At 36.7% G+C, this 21,311-nt stretch overlaps 1 protein-coding gene across 1 annotated transcript in view; it reads left to right on the top strand.

The window, feature by feature from the left end:
- The first annotated feature begins 3,112 nt into the window (after positions 1-3,112).
- LOC150100532 (uncharacterized protein CG43867-like) overlaps positions 3,113-21,311 on the top strand; it is a 552,783-nt gene continuing 534,584 nt past the window's right edge. The window contains exons 1-2 of the mRNA XM_090402673.1: positions 3,113-3,181; positions 20,981-21,139. Of these exons, the coding sequence (XP_090258799.1) occupies positions 3,113-3,181; positions 20,981-21,139 (228 nt within the window). The remainder of the gene's footprint in view (positions 3,182-20,980; positions 21,140-21,311) is intronic.

Raw genomic sequence — 21,311 nt, forward strand, 5'->3', positions numbered from 1 at the left:
AGTTCAGTGGTAGGGCTGCTACCTTAAGGCTTCAGAACTCGCCTTCTTCCGAATTTAAACCCATAGGAGGAATAGGGTATATTGAAGGGGAAAGGGTAGATTATAGAAGAAATATAGTAAAGTTTATAGAGAGGACATAGTTGTAAGGCCAGAAATGAAAAGTGTGAAACTTATAATACTTAATACTTAACTTAAAAACATCCCATGATCTACGTCTGTCCTGCTTTGTGGAAGATAATACTTTTGAAATCTGCCAATCTTTTTTAACTTTATGTATTTTTGTTTATGTGTATATTTACATAATTTTTTTTAAATAAGTTAGGAAATTATTTATTACCATATTTAGTTATCTTGCTTTAGCTACTTAGGTGGCGCTTATTGTTTAATTACCGTTTTGTGATGCAGTATTGGGGATACCTAGGTTAAAATTCTATAATAACAAAGTTTTTTACGTGAGATTTCCTCTGTTTTAGAATTCTTTTGATTTTGGAACACTGATTATGAAGACAGATTTGTAGACTTAACACACACTAGCAAACGGAAGAAATAGGGGTGAAATGATTGAGATTTGCAAACTTCTGAATGGATCATACAAGATTTCTGTAGATGCAATTTTTCATTTTATAGAGGGTGAGTAAAGGATGCGAGGTCATCGTTGGAAGTTGAGAATGAATGCTGTCAAGAAGGGTGTGAGGGCTAGATTTTTCTTATAAAGCGGTGCGTGATTGAATGTGTCAATCAGGATGATTTGGTGATGCATTTCATCATCTTCCACCAGATGAACCACTAGGTTCGGTAGAAACACCCTATCACGTATTTCATCCTGATAGTCTCTACTGTACACCAGATAGCTCAAACTCACTGTTACCTGGAACATTTTTCCTATGAGTTTTCATGCGTTTCTACCCCATGTGGATACAAATATCATCGGATATTATTAAGAAGTAACATTATACTAATGTATAATTGCTGTTTACTGATAACTAATCAAAAATAATTTGTAAAGAGAATCTGCCAGAATTGCTGAATTTGTATCATGACTGTTGTCATCAGAGTATTAGATTCTTCCCTTTGTGCCTTCTAAACTGCACTTTGACATAAATATTTGTTGGAAAATATTTCTTAGAGTTTCTTAGATGCACCTGTGCTTCATCAGTCAATTCAGATGTGCTCAGTTCTCTACCTAAAATTGCACTTCCGTGAAATGTGCAACCTATTATTAGGTTGCCTGATTTTGAAATGAGGTCTTCGTGTATTTTCTTTGACACCATCTGGAGACAAGGCCTTCTATATAAATTATATAAAATTATCCCATATAAAACAGTAGCCCACATTATTAACAATATGCTAAGAGATAGAAGATTTATAGTGGCTATAAGTAATAAAACTAGCAGCAAAAGGAAGTTAAATAATGGATTGCCACAGGGATCTGTTTTATCTCCCTTATTATTCAATCTGGATATATCTGATCTTCCCGTCACTACATCAGGGAAATTTTGTTATGCTAATGATATAGCAATAACTATACAGCATAAATGCATAAGTTATACAGAAGAAATTCTAAAAGCTGACTTAACTATACCGGATGAATATTTTAATAGATGGAGACTCTAGGAGCAAAACAGTAATATCTTATTTTCATCTAAATAATAACTTGGCAAATGTGGAACTAAAAATTGAATTGAACAACACTATACTTCCATATAATAAATTCCCTAAGTACTTAGGAGTTGCACTTGACCGTTCTCTCACTTTCAGGCAACATCTTTCAAACTTGACATACAAACTAAGGACACATAATAATAATCTACAGAGACTCTGTGGTACTACCTGGGGTTCAAGAGCCTCTACTCTTCAGACAACAGCTCTTGTTTTGGTATTCTCAAGTGCCGAACATTGTAGCTCATGTAGCTCATAATCCTCATGTGAAGGCTATTTAGCCACACAGCTATTTAGCTGTGTGGCTAAATAGCCTTCACATGAGGATTATCAATTCACAATTGAATAATACCTTAAGATTAATTTCATAGTCTTAATGTAATTAATTAATTACATTAAGACTGTAATTAATAATTACAGTCTTAATTATTACAGTTAATTATTAATAATTAGATCGACTCCAACATATTGGTTACCTCTTTTAGCAGGCATTATCCCTACAGAACTATGTAGATTGAATTCTTTAGTCCATGAATTTCAAAAAATTGCTGGTAATCCAAACCTGCCTAGTCATCATCGGATCTCCCAGCTCTTAACGTCAATAGATTGAAATCTCGCCATCCATCACTACAAGCAACAGAAGAACTAGTGCTAAATAATTTTAATCCTATATCAAAGTGGGAGGAAACATGGAAGGAAAATACGAAAGAACATTTGCATAACATCTTTAATGGTGATCAAATCATTACAGGATCGGATCTACCTCGCAAAACCTGGACAGTACTAAATAGGATTCGGACAAACCATGGGCTGTGTGCAGTTACTCTCTATAAATGGAACAGGCAGTCATCTCCAGAATGTGACTGTGGTGCTCCATGACAGACTATGCAACATATTGTAAAAGAATGCACCTTCTGTGCTTATCAGAATGACTTTTTACAAGTGGCTCCTGAAGCTGTGACCTGGATTTAGATCTGAATGATATATATTATAATGATATATATGTTTTTTTTTTATTATTATAACATATTAAGACTTTTACTTTTAACTTTTATTTATTTTATTTTAATTTTAATTTTCCAACTCCTTGAATTAGATCTATGTTTTCCTTCAAAGTTTTTAACTTAAAATATTTTAAATTCTTCAATCCTGTTAATATACAATGACATCATGATTCTGTTTTTTAACATCATGTTTTTGCCATGAGCTATGTATGTATATATGTGTATTTTCTCTTTTAGTATGTCATTGGCAATTAAATGAAGGCAGGTAAGTGGGGAGGGGGGAGATATCAGAGGAGAAAGAGCGAAGGATGCAGGTGTGCAAGATCGGTACTCCGTTTTTGCCTCATACAGAATAGATTAAAAAATGTTTTTCTGGAGGAACACAGTAATGAAGCAAGGTGGGAATGTGAATAAGATAAAAAGTGGACATGAATGATAAGTGAGGTGGAATGAATCATGTGCAAGAGATTTCAGCCAATGTTAGAGATTGTATAGCAGCAGTGTATGAAAGGAAGATGGTAAGTGCACTGTCCTAATATGATATTAGGTTGCATGATGCAGAATTGATCATGTCACGATGAATTGATTATGTTTTTATATATATATATATATATATATATATATATATATATATATATATATATATATATATATATATATATGAAAAGATTTTTACCTCGGGGATAATATATATTAAGGATACCAAGTAATTTTATAAACTTGGTTTTTTTACTCCTTCTCCCAAGTAAGCAAAACAGTTTGTGCCTGAACATAGTTCAAGTCTAAAGGTAGTGCAACACTAGGGCAACTCGTTGTAAAGGTGGGTAAAGCCCTGATCACTATTCTTTTTATTTTACCACCTTTACAACGAGTTTTACCCACCTTTATATATATATATATATAAATAACACGATCTTAATCAACATGATACGTACATACACATATATTTAGGTTGAAAATGAATTTCGTCGCCCCGGTGTGAGACCACCACCTCCTGCTTATTAGAGGGTGGTGGTCTCACACCAGACAGCCTAAGGAATTATTTCTTTCATTGTGAACAAGTAGGAGGAGAAATTAGTGCATTGAAATGACCTTCTTAGATCTAAACAAGAATCAAGTGACCAATGCAGGTGACAAAGTTGGGTTGTTTAATGATCAGTTTCTTGAGTTATTTCATCTTTGAAAAACAAGTTTTATTCCTTGAAGGATAAAGAGAGCTGAAGGTTTAGAAGTGTATGAGGAGAATGTATTTCTAATACTAAGTACTCTAGAAGTTAATACGATAGTGGGACTGGATGGTGGGATTTTGCTACAGATTTTGCCTCCCCATTTGACCTGGCTATTCAGTGAGAGTCTAGCTACTGGGAAAAGGGACAAATTAGGAGATAGTGCTGTGACATAAGAGTGGTGATGGTACAATGAAGGCATTAAACTATAGAATAATTTATATTTCTGTAGTTAAGATTTTAGAGAGAGACAGTCAGAAATATTACACAGAATTAGGCAGATGAAGGTATTAACTATGATGGTCACCATGGATTTCTTAAGGGACATTTTCATTTCAGTAATATGATTGCATTTTATAAAGCACTCAGATTACTGAAATGAGAGGTATTTAATGAGAATGGCATATGAGTGGTATTTGGTGTTGATTTTGCAAAAAGGTATTTGAAAGAGTGATACATGATAAAATGATATTTAAGTTGTAAGGGTTTAGATATCAGGTTAATGAATTGGACTGGAAAATGGCTGTCTGGTAGATATCTGTGAGTTGTGTACAAAGAAGTCATACTAGGGAGAAGAAAGGTCACGGGACTTTTTACTGAAATGATCATTACTTTTTAATGTTTATGTTAATGATATTGTCACTAGATTGAAGGGAGATATTCGGTTAGTTGTTGATGCAGGTGACAAATGGAGCTTGAAAGGGTTAATAAGTTAAGAAATTATTGACCATATTTAGTTATCTTGCATTAGCTACTTAGGTGGCACTTTTTAAAATGTTTCTTATTGTTTAATTACTGTTCTCTGATACAGTATTGATGATACCTATGATACTTAGGCTAAAATTTTTTACGTGAGATTTCCTCCATTTTTAGAATTCTTTTGATTTTGGAACATCGATTATGAAGACAGATTGAGAATTTGTAGACTGCACACACTAACAAATAGCAGAAATAGAGGTGATATGATTGAGACTTTCAAACTTCTGAAAGGGTCATACAAGATTTCTGTAGATGGAATTTTTCATTTTATGGAAGGTGAGTAAAGACGCGGGGGGATCATTGGAAGTTAGAATGAATGCTGTCAAGAAGGGGGCTGGGGGTGAGGGCTAGATTTTCCTAATAGAGTGGTGCATGATTGAATGTGCCCATTAGGATAATTTGGTGATCCATTTCATCATCTTCCACCAGATGAACCACCAGGTCTGTAGAAACACCCCACCATGTATTTCATCCTGATAGTGCTGATGTTACAACAGGAGGATTTGAATAAACGACAGGTGGGGGAATGAGGATGTTTAGTTAATTACAGCTACATGTAAGGTTTTGAAATTTGGGATGGGAGGTTGCATACTCTATAACTAGAAGTGGAGAAGGCAAGGGATCTTGAGTTGATGGTCATTAGAAATTTGAAGTTAGCGAAAGTGATATCAGGACTATACAGTGTTAGTTACAAAGATAGCCTTCAGGCATGTAAACTGAAGAGTGTGGTGAATAGAGCACCAAGAGGTGATATGACTGAGACCCTTCAGTTGTTGAGAAGTATTTATATTTACTGGACTGACACTAGAAAGTTTTTTGTGTGGTATAACAAGAGGCAAATCGTACTCAGCACTTCCTTTCACAATTCCTCCAAGAATTTGTTAACGGAAGTGCCTAATCAGAGGGTGAGAAGTGGCTTTTTTGCACAGAGGGTAGTTCCATGATGGAATGCATGGATTTGCATTAAAAAAATTATTTCATTCAATTATATTAATGAAATCATGTAATAATAATTCAGAGCACTTTATAGGCTTTTAAAGCATAAGGGTGGTAGCAGACTGGAAGTGTCTAATTATAGGCCAGTTTGTGTGTCATCAGTAGTTGTTAAGAGCTTGGAGAAATTAGTGAGGAACCGTATACAGCATTGGGCAGATGAGGGTAATGTTATCTGTGAGAGTCAACATGGATTTATGAAGGGGTGCTCTTGTTTTAGTAATATGTTAACCTTTTATAATAAAGTTACAAGAGCAGTAGATGAGGGAAAGGCATATACTGCCATTTTCTTGGATTTAGCGAAGGCATTTGACAGGGTGCCACATGATAAGCTAATATGTGCCCATTCCCTGGAAGTTATGAAAGGAAACTGTTTGCAAGCGGGTGAGGAGTGGTTTCTTTGCATGGAGGGTGGTTGAACCATGGAATGCATTGCCTGATGGAGTGGTGAGAGCGAGAACGGTCAATGAGTTTAAGGAGTGGTATGATAGACTTTTTGTTTCTCGGGGGGGGGGGACCTCCCCCTTGATGAGTCTTTATAGACTTTGTGTTTCTTAGGAAGGACCTCCCACAATGAGTCTTTTGACTCCATGGAGGCCTGAATAATAATAATAATAATAATAATTAAGTTGCAGCACATGGGTCTGGATGTCAGGTTGGTACTGGATTCAGGATTGGCTGTCCAATAGGTATCAGAGAGTTGTGTATGGTGGGGCAGTTTCAACGAGGCAGAGGGTTACAAGTGGGGTCCCACAGGGCTCAGTACTGGGAACTATACTGTTTAACCTTTATATCAATGACATTGTCAGTGAATTGCAAGGCAGTAGTCAGTTGTTTGCAGATGATGTGAAGCTGGGAAGTGCAGATGTGGTAGCCCTGCAAGAGAATTTGAATAAGCTAGACAGATGGACAAATGAATGTGGGTAGTGTCGGTTTAATGGAGGAAAATGTAAGGTCTTGAGGTTTGGAACACATCGGTGGGATGCTGCATGCTCTATTGGAGGAGCTATACTGGAGGAATTAGGGGAGACAAGAGATCTGGGGTTGATGATTGATAGAAACCTGAAATTTAGGGGACATATTGCAAAGGTGGTGAAGGTAAGACAGAGGATTGCTGCAATAATGAGAAGGACGCTGACCTGCAGAGATAAAAGAGTTATCATTCCGTTGTGTAAGACTGATTAGACCACACTTAGACTGTTGTTCTCAGATCTGGTCCCCAGGATTTGAAGGGGATAAATTAACTGTGGAAAGGGTACAAAGGCAGATAACAAAGATGGTTTCAGGAACTGTACAATGTTAGTTATGAGGATTGGCTGAGGGAATGTGGACTGCAAGGTTTGATGGATAGAAGTTTTAAACTGTCGAGAGGTGGTTACAGGGTTGACACTGGGGAGTTCTTTCGCTTGGTTGAACAGCGGGAAGGAGTCATGACAAGGGGCCATCCCTGGAAGTTACAAAAGGAAAGTGTGAGCAAGAGGGTGAGGAGTGGTTTCTTTGTATGGAGGGTGGTTGAACCATGGAATGCATTGCCTGATAGAGTGGTGAAAGCTAGAACGGTCAATGAGTTTAAGGAGTGGTATGGTAGACTTTGTGTTTCCCAAGAGGGACCTCCTACGATGAGTCTTGACGGACTTTGTGTTTCCTAATAAGGTCCTCCTGTGATGAGTCTTTTGACTCCATGGAGGCCTGAATAATAATAATAATAAAGCATACAACCAGCCCAAATTGTTTTTCATAACCATAATCTTAGGATGAGGTGGTAGGATGTGTGTAAATTGCATGTATTCTCATGGCCAGTTTGGAAAAGTTCGGTCTGGGTTCAAATATGACATCTCTCATACAAGTTGCAGCATATTTACTTGGATGAAATAAATCTTAATTTTTTTTGGTTTTGTCCTGAAAAACATCAAATGGACCATGGAACATATGCATTGAAAAAAAAATTAGAAGAGTTTAAATTTTAATGTCACTAAAGCTAGAAGAAGAAAACCAACATGAAAGAACCTGTATTTATTATCTTAGTTAATTACCTGGAGGAAGAACCCTGTCACCTCCATATTCAACTGAAAAAAGTCTTCATTATGAAATTTTATATTGAAGACAGAATTCAAAGAAGTGTAGGAATAAATTGTCAGCATAAGTCCAGTGGCCTTAACAAGAAACCATCAGGTCTCTTGCTAAGGCCACTTAGATTCAACTTTTATTCATATATGTTTCCACCTCTTGTGACATCTAAATGGTGATATAGTAATATAGCCCAAAGGTAGAGCTAACCTAATGACATCATTTTTATCCTCCAACTCCTGATGATGACCAAGGCAAAGAATTTTTATAGTATACACACAGTCATTTGGTCCAGATAGTATCCCTCCTATTGTACTAAAAACATGTACCCCATATAAATATTTAAATATGTACCCTACAACATTGAAACAAGTCTATATTTAGCCCTTTCCAAAAAAAAAAAAAAAAAAAAAAACTATGGTTCAATTCCAATTGCTCTTACTTCAGATCTCTCAAAAAAACCATGGAAAAGATCACCAACAGCTAACTTTATCACTTGGGGCGGTCCACCAGCTTATAACTGACCAACAATACAATCTCACCATACTATCCATAGCATTTTATTTTACAAAAATTAGAAGAAATGTGATCTCTCTCTCTTGACATTTCTAGGGCATTCAACAGGCCTAGATTTGTGTACTTTCACTCACTATTTTTCCTGTACATAAATGATCTTCTTTTGCTGAATTTGAATTCTATCCATAACTATGCTGATGATGGTATACTCTGTTTGTGTGAGCAAACAAAGTTTGCGCCTGAAAGTATCTTCAGGACTGGGGTAAGGTGGTACAACACCAGGGCAACTCGTTGCAAAGGTGGAGCAAGATACCAACACTCCTATCTCAGTATCTCCTATAATGCAAAACACATCTCCTTGTGAATATGTCTAATGTTATGCATTAAGGGAAGGGCCACTACCCCAGACTAGTTTCGACCTTTATTGAGGTCTCTTCAGTGGGAGCCAGGCCCAAGTGGAGATACCAGGCAGAAGCATTAGCAGGTCATCTCTACCTATAGGAGTTGCCAAATGGTGTGCCACCCTTTTTTAATAAATTACTCTGGATTTAGAGAAAGATGTTGAAGGTTTATTTTTCGCTTGGTTAGAGTATAATAAAATTAGTTTAATCCTTTTTCCAAGTGTGAGCAAACAAAGTTTGCGCCTGAAAGTATCTTCAGAGTTGCCCTGGTGTTGTACCACCTTACCCCAGTCCTGAAGATACTTTCAGGTGCAAACTTTGTTTGCTCACACTTGGAAAAAGGATTAAGCTAATTTTATTATACTCTAACCAAGTGAAAAATAAACTTTCAGTATACTCTGTTCCTTTCTTCATTTAGACAGACCTTATATAATAATGCATAATCATTAGATGCTTCAAGATTTTCCATAACCAATAAGAAACTCTTACCTGTTTGACAGTAATACAAGTGACATTATATTTTACATCAAACAGTGAGACAAGGATTACCTTCTGAAAATTTCAATGCTATCAAACCATAGTCCTGTCTCATTTTGTTGATGATGCTCTTTTATCACCATTTTAAAATTCTTTTGGGTGACCTTTGCCACTCAAAAGAATTTTATCATGCTTATCATTTTATCATAAAAGAAAGAATAACTTACTGATTGCAGACAGTAACCTTGCATCATGCACTTGTTTCATATAATGAGTGTTCATTATGCTGAGATCTATCAACCTTGTGTATGCAGCATGATGCAGAGTGCTACTACATTGGATGAAGAGATAGAGGTGCATGACAAGGAGGTTCTATACTAGCTTTTGGATAACCAAATAAGAATTCAGCAGTAGGGCTGACTGGGATACATATGCTAAAGGAATGTTCAGCTGAGACATTATTTAGCATGTCTTTTGTGTCAATTCCAATCAAATGCCTTGATGATATCAAGAGCAACAGATTGGTTTCTTCAAATTTCTCCACAGCATTGTTCAAAGGCAGACGATGAACAAGAAAATCCTTCGCTGTGTGGAATCCATATTGATAACTGTTTATTAGTTAGAGGATTCCAGGTTGTACAGAAGCTGACTTCTGAATTTATCTATTTAGAAGGATTGAATCAAAGCATTAGTATAGTAATTTGATGATGATTTTTCACCCTTAGGAACAGGTGTGTAGAATAATTTCCAAGCTACAGGATAAATACCTCATTTTGGAGGCTTAATGGATTGTATGCAGCACTCAGAAAGGATTACAACAGAATTTAATATTTCCTATATATTTCATCTCAGTAAATGAGACTTCCTCAGGGATTACAAAAAAACTAATGTAACATCAAAAACAAATAACACACAATACTAAGCCCAACCATGTGGGTGACAGTAAAGTCCTGTCTAGGTGGAGCGCCCTCTAAGGGTGGTTGTAGGTGGCATGGGACCTCTGGCAATAATGTAAAGTGGGACCTCTGGCTATAAGCGTTTCCCAAATCTTAGGAAGCTTAATGCAACCATATTTGTTGAGATTTGGTTGGTTCCTGAGAGCTGCTGCTGATTCTAAGAATAGTCTCTCTTTTTTGAATTTGCTGTGGTGGAGCATTGTGGTTTTTTTTCATGAGATCCTGTGGGTTGTATCCAAGACATGGTCTGTTAAATTCTGTTTTAATCAAGTATTAAATTCTGTTTTAATCCTTTCTGAGTGCTGTATACAATCCATTAAGCCTCCAATATGATGTCCTCACAGCACTTAAGCCTCTACACGGAGGATAAATACCATTGGAATAGAAGAACATAAAAAGTGTTAACTGTGGAGCACAAACTTTCAGTAAAGTCAGAGAAAGAATAAGTACCAGGAGACCTTTTTGGTATCTGGATTGAACAAGGTTCTTCTGATCTCTTTCTGGTGAAAATTGCAATTTAATGCAAATGCGAGATTAGAAAATTTTCATGTGTATGCAAAGCCAAATAACTCAGCACTATCTGCAGATTAACAATTTTTGAAGTTCTTACTCCAAAGGTTTAAATTTACAGTTTTTTTTTTTTTTAAGTTTTCTTTAACTTTGCCTTTTTTTTTTTTTTACATGAATTTTTTTTTTGTTGTTGTTTAATTCTTTGCCTTTACTCAGATTCCTCAGAACTAATCAATAATAATAAAATAAAATAAAAATAAACAATGAAAGCATTATATTTTATATGAACCCTTCACCCCATAAAATTATCATACATTAGTACTTTTACCATGAGTTGCCTAGAGTGGCACTACCATGAGTTGCCTCAGACTTGCACTACATGCAGGCGCAAACTTGACTTACTTGTCTGTTTGCTTACTTGGGAAATAGGATTAAAAACCAAGTTTATATAAAATTACTTGGTATCTTGAATACATAATATACCCAAGTTAAAAAAACTTTCTACATGTATCTCTCATCCTGAGATTTTATTTAATAAGGTCAAAGCACCTTGTAGCAACTTGTATTGGTAAAATTCATAAGCTCTGTATTACTTAAACCTTAGCATTGTCAGGTCTGGCTCCCACTGATGAGACCTCAATAAAGGTCGAAACCGGTATGGGTAGCTACCATTGCCTTTAATGCATAGCATCATACATCTCTGCAAGGGGATGTGCTGTACATTAAGGGAAAAATACTAAGGAAAGTGATCAGAGCTTAATCCACCTTTACCATGAGTTGCCTCAGACTTGCACTATGTGCTGGTGCAAACTTGACTTGTCTGTTTTCTTACTTGGGAAATAGGATTAAAAACCAAGTTTATATAAAATTATTTGGTATCTTGAATACATATTATACCCAAGTTAAAAAACTTTCTACATACATTAGTACTGTGAATGGACTAAGTGTAGGTGGTCCCATATCTTGTTCTAAAAAGTAAACAAATCTTTTTTTAAGTCACTTCAGGCTTTCAATAAGCAACATGCCATGCACATCTGGTGAAATTCATCTACTACCTAAAATATGTCCAATGCCTATAAGGTGTTTACATACAGTGCAAAACCTCACAATCTGAATATAATCTCAAATTTCAGAAATGAATGTAATAGTTATTCCCTATCCAAGGAATGGAAGCTTTTGCACGCTGGGTTTTGCAGCCTGATATTTGTGTTTGGTGGCATTGAAATATATCTTGAAATTCAAAAATCTATACTAGATGCCATTTAATTTGTCCAGCTATTCAAGTGCAGCTGTTTTATTGCGATGAATATCTTGCAAAAACAAAATATGAATATAAAAAAAATTGCTTCATTTATTTGGGCTAACCTGGCCAGGTACCCTTACCACATGGAGTGTTAGTAAAATTATGTAATTTTGCTTCAAAAATTTAGTGCTAATGACATCTACACTGCTGATGAAATGTAGTTTTTTCATGCCTGGCAAGTATTGCTGCTGCAAATTCATATCTTCCCTAGTTGGAGGAAATGCTAACTTAACCTCCAGGCTCGTTACTACTTAGTTTAGTTCTGTGTACTAACCAGTAGCAGGCCTGACCATTTCCGCTTGAATGGGGAGGGGGGGGATCCTGGCCCCCAACAATGAGACTGGTATGTCTTTGATGTGGGCCAGGATCCTCCCCCCCATTCAAGCGGAAATGGTTCCGCAGGCCTGCTGCTGGTTAGTACACAGGACCAAACTAGGTAGTAACGAGCCTGGAGGCTTCCCGATCACCTAGTGAAAAGTTGTGCAACTACATATTTTGATTGTTTGTGATTGGAGGGAGACAAAATACAGTGACTGCTGGAGGAATTGTCGAGGCCACATGCTGACAGGAGACTGACTCCCCTCTGTATGGATAGTATGTTTGTGAATCTGTCGCTTCTCATTTCCTTTTTATCTCTTCCACGCTAAACACAATGAACCACAAATGCAAGAAATGCGTTTTTACTGTGGATCTCAAAAAACATCCCACACAAAATAGTTAAAAAAAAACCCATCAAAAATCACAAATGATAACAGTAATCCAACCAAACAACTCACCAACACTAATTCTTACCAAAAAAAAAGAAGTTTCAACATCCAGTTCACCAACAGTAGTGACTTAAACAGCAATATGAACGATCTGCATCACCACCATCTACAGTCATCTAAACCAGAATTACTATTCCTTTCAGGATCCCGACTGGCAACCTTAACATCAAATGCCCAAAGTACACATTATATATCTCTTTCCCCACAAGGGTGGCACTTGTGGATTGGTCAGAACTGATATACCATGCCAGAGACTGCCGATCCTTGAATTTCCACTGTTTGATCTGCTTTGGCTCAAAAGTTCTCTACCAAATCAACCTGCCCTTTTCTTATGCTCCCTCTGTTGCTCTCCAAACTCCATCAACCACTCGGTCCTCTTCAACTTTCTAAAGCTCGGCCTTCTGCAGTCTAAGTACCCCAATAGTGAGGTCATCCTTCTTGGGAACTTCAATGTCCACAACTCATTTAGCTCCCCTTCTTCAGTTTCACCAATCACGCAAGCAGGAATGCTGATGTGTTTGCCATCAGCAATGGCCTATCTCAAATCATCAACCTTCCCACCAGAATACCAGACAACCCCCCTCCAATTTGCCAACGCACTTGACCTCTTCCTAACATGCTTCCCTTCCCAGTATACTGTGGTTGTCAGTTCTCCTCTTGGAAACTTGAACCATAATCTCATACTAGTCTCTTTTGCTAAAGAACAATGTACATGCCCACCAGTTCGCACAGCCTCGTGTCCTTTGGCTCTACAAGGGTGTCAACTGGGAGGACTTCTGTGACTTCTATCCCTCCTTCCCATGGTTCGGCTACCACTTCAGTTCTTCAGATTCAAACACCTGCTCAGATCGAATAACATAAATCATCCTCACAGGAATGAAGGGTTTCATCCCTCTATTCCACTCCAAATTGTCAGTCACCATCTAAGCCTTGGTTCTCAAAAAAGTGTGCCAATGCTCTAAAAGAAAAAATACCCCTTCTGTTCCTCTTGCCTCTCACACACATGGCACTAATGTGCTATAGTCTTGTGGCCTTTCATGTGTTGATCAGATATATAAAAAAAAAATACCAAATTAAATGGTTCCCTGTGTTATAAAATACACTGCAACATTCTTTGGATGAAAGAAAGAAAGCAGTGTATGATGTAACAGTGTTATGCTGTTCATATATGTTTAGAACTGATAAATGAAAGCTGTTAATGATTGGAAAAAAGATCAGGAATGCATACTTTAAAAGGATTAAAATGGAGAATTTTCCAGATTGGTACCATGCCAACAAGGACATCTGAATGTTTTATTGAATAACTTTATTGAATGCAGATGGTACTCAAATGTCAGAAGCTAATGAGATTGTTCACTTAATGAGTGCTCACTTTGTTAATATATATGAACCAGGTGTATGGAACATGGTGCACAGTGCTACTGTTACATTGGTTGAAGAGTTAGAGGTTCATGAAAATGAGGTTGAAGAGCTGTTGCGTGATAACCTAGAAAAGAATTTGTCTATAGAGACATATGGAATATCAGCCCGTTTGCTAAAGGAATGTTCAGCCAAATTGGCTAAGCCTCTCATATGTTTGTATAACTTGAGTCTCAGCTCAGGAATGGAAGGAATGTATGATAGTTCCATTGTACAAGGAAGGTGCAAAAACATGTTTTTGCACTATCCTTGTGGTGCACAATCTCTGGTGTGGTCGTGAAGATTTTAGAGAAGTTGGTAAGAACTTAGCATACAGAAATGGGTAGACAAATATGCTATACTCTGCAAGGAACAGCATGGGTTTACTAAAGGAAGGTCATGTTTTAGCAATTTGCTCATATTTTATAACAATGTTATGGCCAAGTTGGATAAAGGGAATGTATACATTATGATAATGTTGGATTTTTCTAAGGAATTTGATGGGATACCACACAAAAGGCTGTTGCATAAACTGGAGAATATGGGATTGGAATATAAACTCTTGACGTGGATCGGGATGGTTGACAGAAGATATCAAAAAGTGGTATACAGTGAGTGTGAATCTGCCAGATTTAAGGTGACCAGTGGTGTACCTCAGGGTTCACCACTGGTCTCCTTGGGCCATTATTGTTTAATCTATACATTAATGACATCAGGAAGGATCTAACATCAGATGTGCAATTGTTTGCTGATGATGCGAAGATAGGCAAGGCAATCAAGGCCGCTACTATAATTCAGCATTTACGAAATGATTTGAATAGACTGAAACTTTGGGCAAACAAAAATGGCTGTCAATTTAATGTTAGTAAGGGTAAAGTTATGCAGTTTGGGGGAATTAAAGATCCAGTGCTATATTATATTAGCAGAGTTATTCTACAAGAAAGTGAAGAGGCAAAGGATCAAAGTTAAATTTATTTTCAGTCAAGAAAGGAGTAAGAGCTAAATTTTTCTCCCAGAGAGCAATGAGTTAGTGGAATAATTTGCCCGTAATGAATGCATTTAGTGTGTGAGGACATTATGTTGGAGGTTTAATGGATATTTTACAACACTCAAAAAGAATTAAAATAGAATTTAATGCTTCCTATATTTCGTCCTAGTTACTAGGACATCTACGGGGATTACAAAAAACAATTAATGTAACATGCACACAAAAACTTACAATACTAAGCCCAACCATGTGGGTGACACTAAAGTCCTATCTAGGTGGAACGCCCTCTAAGGGCAGTAGTAGGTGGCCTGGAATGTAAGGTGGGACCTCTGGTGATGAGTGTTTCCCAAATCTTTGGAAGCTTAATGCAACCGTATTTATTAAGATTTGGTTGGTTTCTGAGAGCTGCTGCTGCTTCTGAGAAAAGTCTCTCTTTCTTGAATTTGCTGTGGTGGAGCATGGTGGTTTTCTTCCATGATACTCTGTGGGTGGTGTCCAACACATGGTCAGCCAAGCCTGAATGGCCATAGTTGTGTTTAATGATGTATGACTTGTGTTCCTCCAGGCGGATGGATGCTGATCTGCCTGTCTGTCCAAAGTACGCAAGCTTACAGGAACAGGGTACTTTGTAAACTCCAGGCAGAGAGAGAGGGGAGGGAGCTGATCTTTCGTAGACCAGATAAGGGTAGCAAGTTTGCGGTAGGGCTTATATGCTGTGTGTAGGTTATACTTTTTTGGTATCTTGGCTATTTTTTCCGAAGTGCCACGGATGTAGGGTATGGTGATGGCATTTTTAAAATCTTGTTGACGAGAGGGACGGGGAATGGGGGAGGAATTGATTATTTTTTTGATACTGTGTTCGCTGTAGCCATTGGAGAGGAAAGTTCTGTGTATGTGGTTAAGCTCAGTAGTGAGGGTGGTTCCACTGGAACAAAGATTGTGGGCTCTCTTGGTAAGAGTTTTAATAATGCCATATTGTTGCGAGGGGTGGTGGTGGGAGAGTTTGTGAATGTATCTGCCTGTGTGTGTGGGTTTTCTGTATACAGTGAAGGCAAGTGTATCATTAGGCAGGCGTGTGACTAAGGTGTCTAGGAAGGGTAAATAATTGTTCTTTTCCTTTTCCATAGTAAACTGGATTCTTGGATGTAGGCTATTGAGATGATCGAGGAAGGAGTCTAATGTGTCTGGGCCTCATGGCCCAGACACGTTAGACTCCTTAAAAGAATTAAATTCTATTTTAATTCTTTTTGAGTGTTGTAAAAAATCCATTAAATCTCCAACATGAAGTATGATAGCTGGGTTGGGTGATTATAGCCTCCCTCGATGAGTTCTTGACTCCCCAGAGGTCTCAGATAAAAAAAAAAAATAATACAAGAACAATATCAACAACAAGACCATTCAAAACTGTTTTGCTCACTGTATTAAGATTCAATCATGGATATGCCAGATACAGCCAGTTTGTTAATGATGTCCCAGTAGAAATGAAAAACATCAGAAACTGAAGAGTTGCATCCATTGAAGAATATACTATATATATAAGTTTTAAAAGAGGTAAACCGTGAGTAGACATAACTATACATAATAAATAATGGAAAAACTCACGTAGAAATATTATTTAATAGTATAATTTTCGCCTGTGTGTCACAGGCATCTTCAGTACAATTAGGCACAAAAATTAAACATTAACTGACAATTCCAAAAAGCGCCACCTAAGTAGCTGGTGTAAGATAACTAAAAAGGTCAATAACTTTCCTTAAAAAAAAAAAAAAAAAAAAAAAAAAAAAATTAATACAATAAAAAGTTAGGAAAGATTAGCTGATTTGTAAAGTACTATCTCCCATAAAGGGGATAGACGTAAGCCGTCGGATCTGTTTAAGTTAGGAGAATGAAGTAGAGTTTCACATGCTTCTTTATTAAGGCGTTCCATGAGAAACTGACTTTTGTGAAGAACTCTTGTCTTTCTCCAATGAACTCTGTGTCTAGTGAAGATGGCATGTTCTGCAAGTCCAGACTTTTCAGGTTTAAAGTATTCAATATAAGATTGGTGTTCTTCTAGCCGAATGGAGGCAGATCTTCCCGTTTGTCCGAAATAACATAATCCACAAGAGCACGGAATCTGGTAGACACCTGGATGATTAAGATGTGGAAGCTTGTCCTTTGGAGAAGCGAGAAAGGTGGAGATTTTTCTGAACGGTCGAAAGGCAACAAAAATATTCATATTAAATCTACTCAAAATAATATTAAACATATTAAAGATATAATAAACATATTAAATCTACTCAAAAAGAACTTTGAGTAGATTTAATATGTCTCCCTCTTCAAACACAGAGGAAATAACGCGCATTACCATCCCTTATATACAAGGCATCAGTGAACGTATAGCAAAAATTTTAAAACCACTGAATATTTTTGTTGCCTTTCGACCGTTCAGAAAAATCTCCACCTTTCTCGCTTCTCCAATGGACAAGCTTCCACATCTTAATCATCCAGGTGTCTACCAGATTCCGTGCTCTTGTGGATTATGATATTTCGGACAAACGGGATCTGCCTCCATTCGGCTAGAAGAACACCAATCTTATATTGAATACTTTAAACCTGAAAAGTCTGGACTTGCAGAACATGCCATCTTCACTAGACACAGAGTTCATTGGAGAAAGACAAGAGTTCTTCACAAAAGTCAGTTTCTCATGGAACGCCTTTATAAAGAAGCATGTGAAACTCTACTTCATTCTCCTAACTTAAACAGATCCGACGGCTTACGTCTATCCCCTTTATGGGAGATAGTACTTTACAAATCAGCTAATCTTTCCTAACTTTTTATTGTATTAAATTTTTTTTTTTTTTTTTTTTTTTTTTTTTTTTTTTTTTTTTTTTTAGGAAAGTTATTGACCTTTTTAGTTATCTTACACCAGCTACTTAGGTGGCGCTTTTTGGAATTGTCAGTTAATGTTTAATTTTTGTGCCTAATTGTACTGAAGATGCCTGTGACACACTGGCGAAAATTATACTATTAAATAATATTTCTACCTGAGTTTTTCCGTTATTTATTATGTATAGATACTATATATATATCAATGCTATAATGAAAATGAAGATTTTGAGGAAGAAATTGTGGAGGAAATGTGTTGTAGAAAATATCAGAAGAACAAGAAAATGACAAGGAAGAGTGATTATCCATGATGCTAGAAAATTTAATTGCTGGATTATGACTATTTCATGCTGAAAGGCAATGAAGGCAGTCCTATATCTGCACAGTGGGAAAAAAAAAAATGATGGGCATTATTAACTGCTGAGAACTGCATGTATGTTTATTATGTATATAAAATTAAATTATTTTACTTAAAACCAATTGTTTTCTCATTCAGCCAAAAACTCGTTAATTGGCTTTTGTCATAAGTACAGTACATACTTGAAACTCTTTAAGTACTATACAAATTTGTGTAATTAAGGCAGCCACTTAATTGGGACAAATTATTGTCCCAATTGGGACAAATTATTGTCCCAATTGGGACAGCCACATAATTCTGAGGGTAATAAACCATTGCAGAATCAGTATTTATTATTATTATTATTATTATTATTAAACAAGACCTCATGGAGTCAAAGACTCATCTAGGAGGTCCTTTTATCTCACACACATCTCGTCATACCGGGTCTTAAACACATTCAAACTCCTTGCAGACACCACACTCTCAGGCAAGGCATTCCAATCATTCACAACTCTGCACGAAAAAAACCTGCCTCTCACTCCCCTACTCACACCCTCTTTATACAGTTTCCAGGGATGACCTCTGGTTCTCCCCTGATCTCCCACTATTCGCTGTAGAACTTCTCCACCATTGATCCTATAGCAACCCCTTACCAACTTGTAGGTCTCTATCATATCTCCCCTCTTCCTTCTCTCCACTAGTCTCTGTAAATTACATCTTTTCAATCTTTCCTCATACTCGACATTCCAGAGGTCAGAAACTACCTTAGTCAGTCGCCTTTGGACCCTTTCCAACATCTCTTCATCCTTCTGAAAACCAGGTGACCAAATCTGGGCACAATAGTCCATGTGTGGCCTAATCAAAGCCTTATACAATGGAACAAGAATCTCCCTACTTCTACACGTCAGTGTCCTCCTCATCATTCCCAGAAGTCTTTGTGTTGTCTTCACAATTTTGGCGATGTGACCCCTAAATTTTAGATCCTTATCCACTATCACTCCCAGATCTCTTATTTCCTCTACTTCCAACAATATATTCTCACCAAGCATAAATTCTGCATCCCATCTTTGTTTTCCAAATTTTAAAACCTTACATTTTGCAACATTGAACTCACATTCCCATTTGCTTGCCCAATCACTCAATTTATTCAAGTCTTCTTGCAAGGCCACAACATCTTCACTACTCTTTATGGTTCGTCCCAACTTTGCATCATCTGCAAACAACTGAATATCTCCATCCAAATCTTCGCCAATATCATTAATATACAAGTTAAATAGTAATGGCCCTAAAACAGATCCCTGAGGTACTCCACTAGTGACTTTCCTTTTCCTGGATATTGCACCCCCATACACAACTTGTTGATACCTATCAGATAGCGAGTCTCCAATCCAATGCACTAATCTAATATCCAACCCCATCTGCTCTAGTTTGACTGTCAACTTATCATGAGGTACTCTATCAAAAGCTTTTGCGAAATCCAAGTATATTACTGTGTATCCTTTTCCTCTGTCCAAGGAAGCAGTCACTTTATTGTAATAAGTAAGTAGATTACTAAAACACGACCTCCCTTTAGCAAATCCATGCTGTCCATCAAAGATTATACCATTGTTGTCAACCCAACTCTGGATCCTAGTTCTCACAAGCTTCTCCAACAACTTAACCACAACACCTGACACACAGATAGGCCTATAGTTTGATGCTTGAGTTCGATCACCTCCTTTATGAAGTGGCACAATCTTGCCCTCCTTCCACTCTTTAGGGACTTGACCAAGTGCAAGACTCGTATTAAAAAAATATGTCAGAAGTGGCAAAATTTAATTTAAAAAACTAATTGCAGAATTTGTTTTCTCCTAATACAATATGTAACTTTCACTTATTGTGCTTATAAAGTGTGTTCCTCGTATAACAAAATGTGATGAAATGTTACAGAGGAATTCATTAATTGTTTTAAGTTTTCCCATTCTCTGTTTCTCATTGTATGTTAGGCTCAAAGGCCTCTCATAGCCAGGTAACTTGATTTCTTTAAAACCTAATTAATAACATATAATAGCTCTCAGTTTTTTAGGATGAAAAAGCCCAAGTTTTCTAGAGGAAGAACCCTGCCACCTCTCTGTGAGGCCAGATGACTCTTCTTCCATTAAAAAATTGTAATAGAGATCCTTTGCATTCTAGATGAGATTTGAAACACAGATGTTTTAATCCAAAGGGCATAATTAAAATTGACTGAGCTATGGTGACTTCATTTAAGTTTGTATCTTTATTAAATAGACACGTTAGTGACTTATTTGAATTGACTGTAGAACACACGAGTACATACAAATCCCTTTTATTACCATCCATGAAATTCAGCACATTCTTAGGCTTTATGAATGGTAATAGATAGAAACTGGCTGTGTATACTTTTTTTTTTCTGAAAAAGTTTGGACTGAAAGAATGTCATTTACTTCTTTAGGAAATGACAAGCTATTAGAAACTTTTTAGTGACTCATCTGCTAAAATCATTAAAATATCTAATGGTAACGATAGTTACACCAAGAGTGCATCTCTGCCATTATTATCCAACCCAAGGTTTCTCTTAGAAGAATTCTCTTGCCTGTAATTTACATTTTCTAATTATATTTATCTGTGTTTTTGAAAACTTTTTTTATTTGACTAATTTAAAACAGAATGAATAAAAATGTTTGTATTTTTTTAAAGTATACAAATGTAATGCAACACATTCAATACTCTGCACTATTTAATTTTAGGCCCGGCTGATGGAGCAGAAGCTGGTCGGGGCTACAAGAAATACAGACCAGTGTGGGGACACTAATGTCACACCAGCCACTGAATTTGATTCATTACAGCATACACGCATTGTAAAGGATACTGTAATCACCACTCTTGAACAACAAGTAGAAGAACAGGTAAGAGATATTAGACTTCATTTCTGGATTACATGAGGATGTATATATATCATCATCAAATTCCTGCCATGTACCCTCAAGGGATGTATAGGATATGACAGTACTACATGAAAAATTTACATCATTACTAACTTCCTATCTACAATTTTCCTCCAAATCAGTCTGTTACTTG

This window comes from Typopeltis vanoorti, chromosome 13, assembly GCF_054136105.1.
Source record: "Typopeltis vanoorti isolate ZY-2024b chromosome 13, IOZ_Tvanoo_1.0, whole genome shotgun sequence".
Classification (NCBI taxonomy): domain Eukaryota; kingdom Metazoa; phylum Arthropoda; class Arachnida; order Uropygi; family Thelyphonidae; genus Typopeltis; species Typopeltis vanoorti.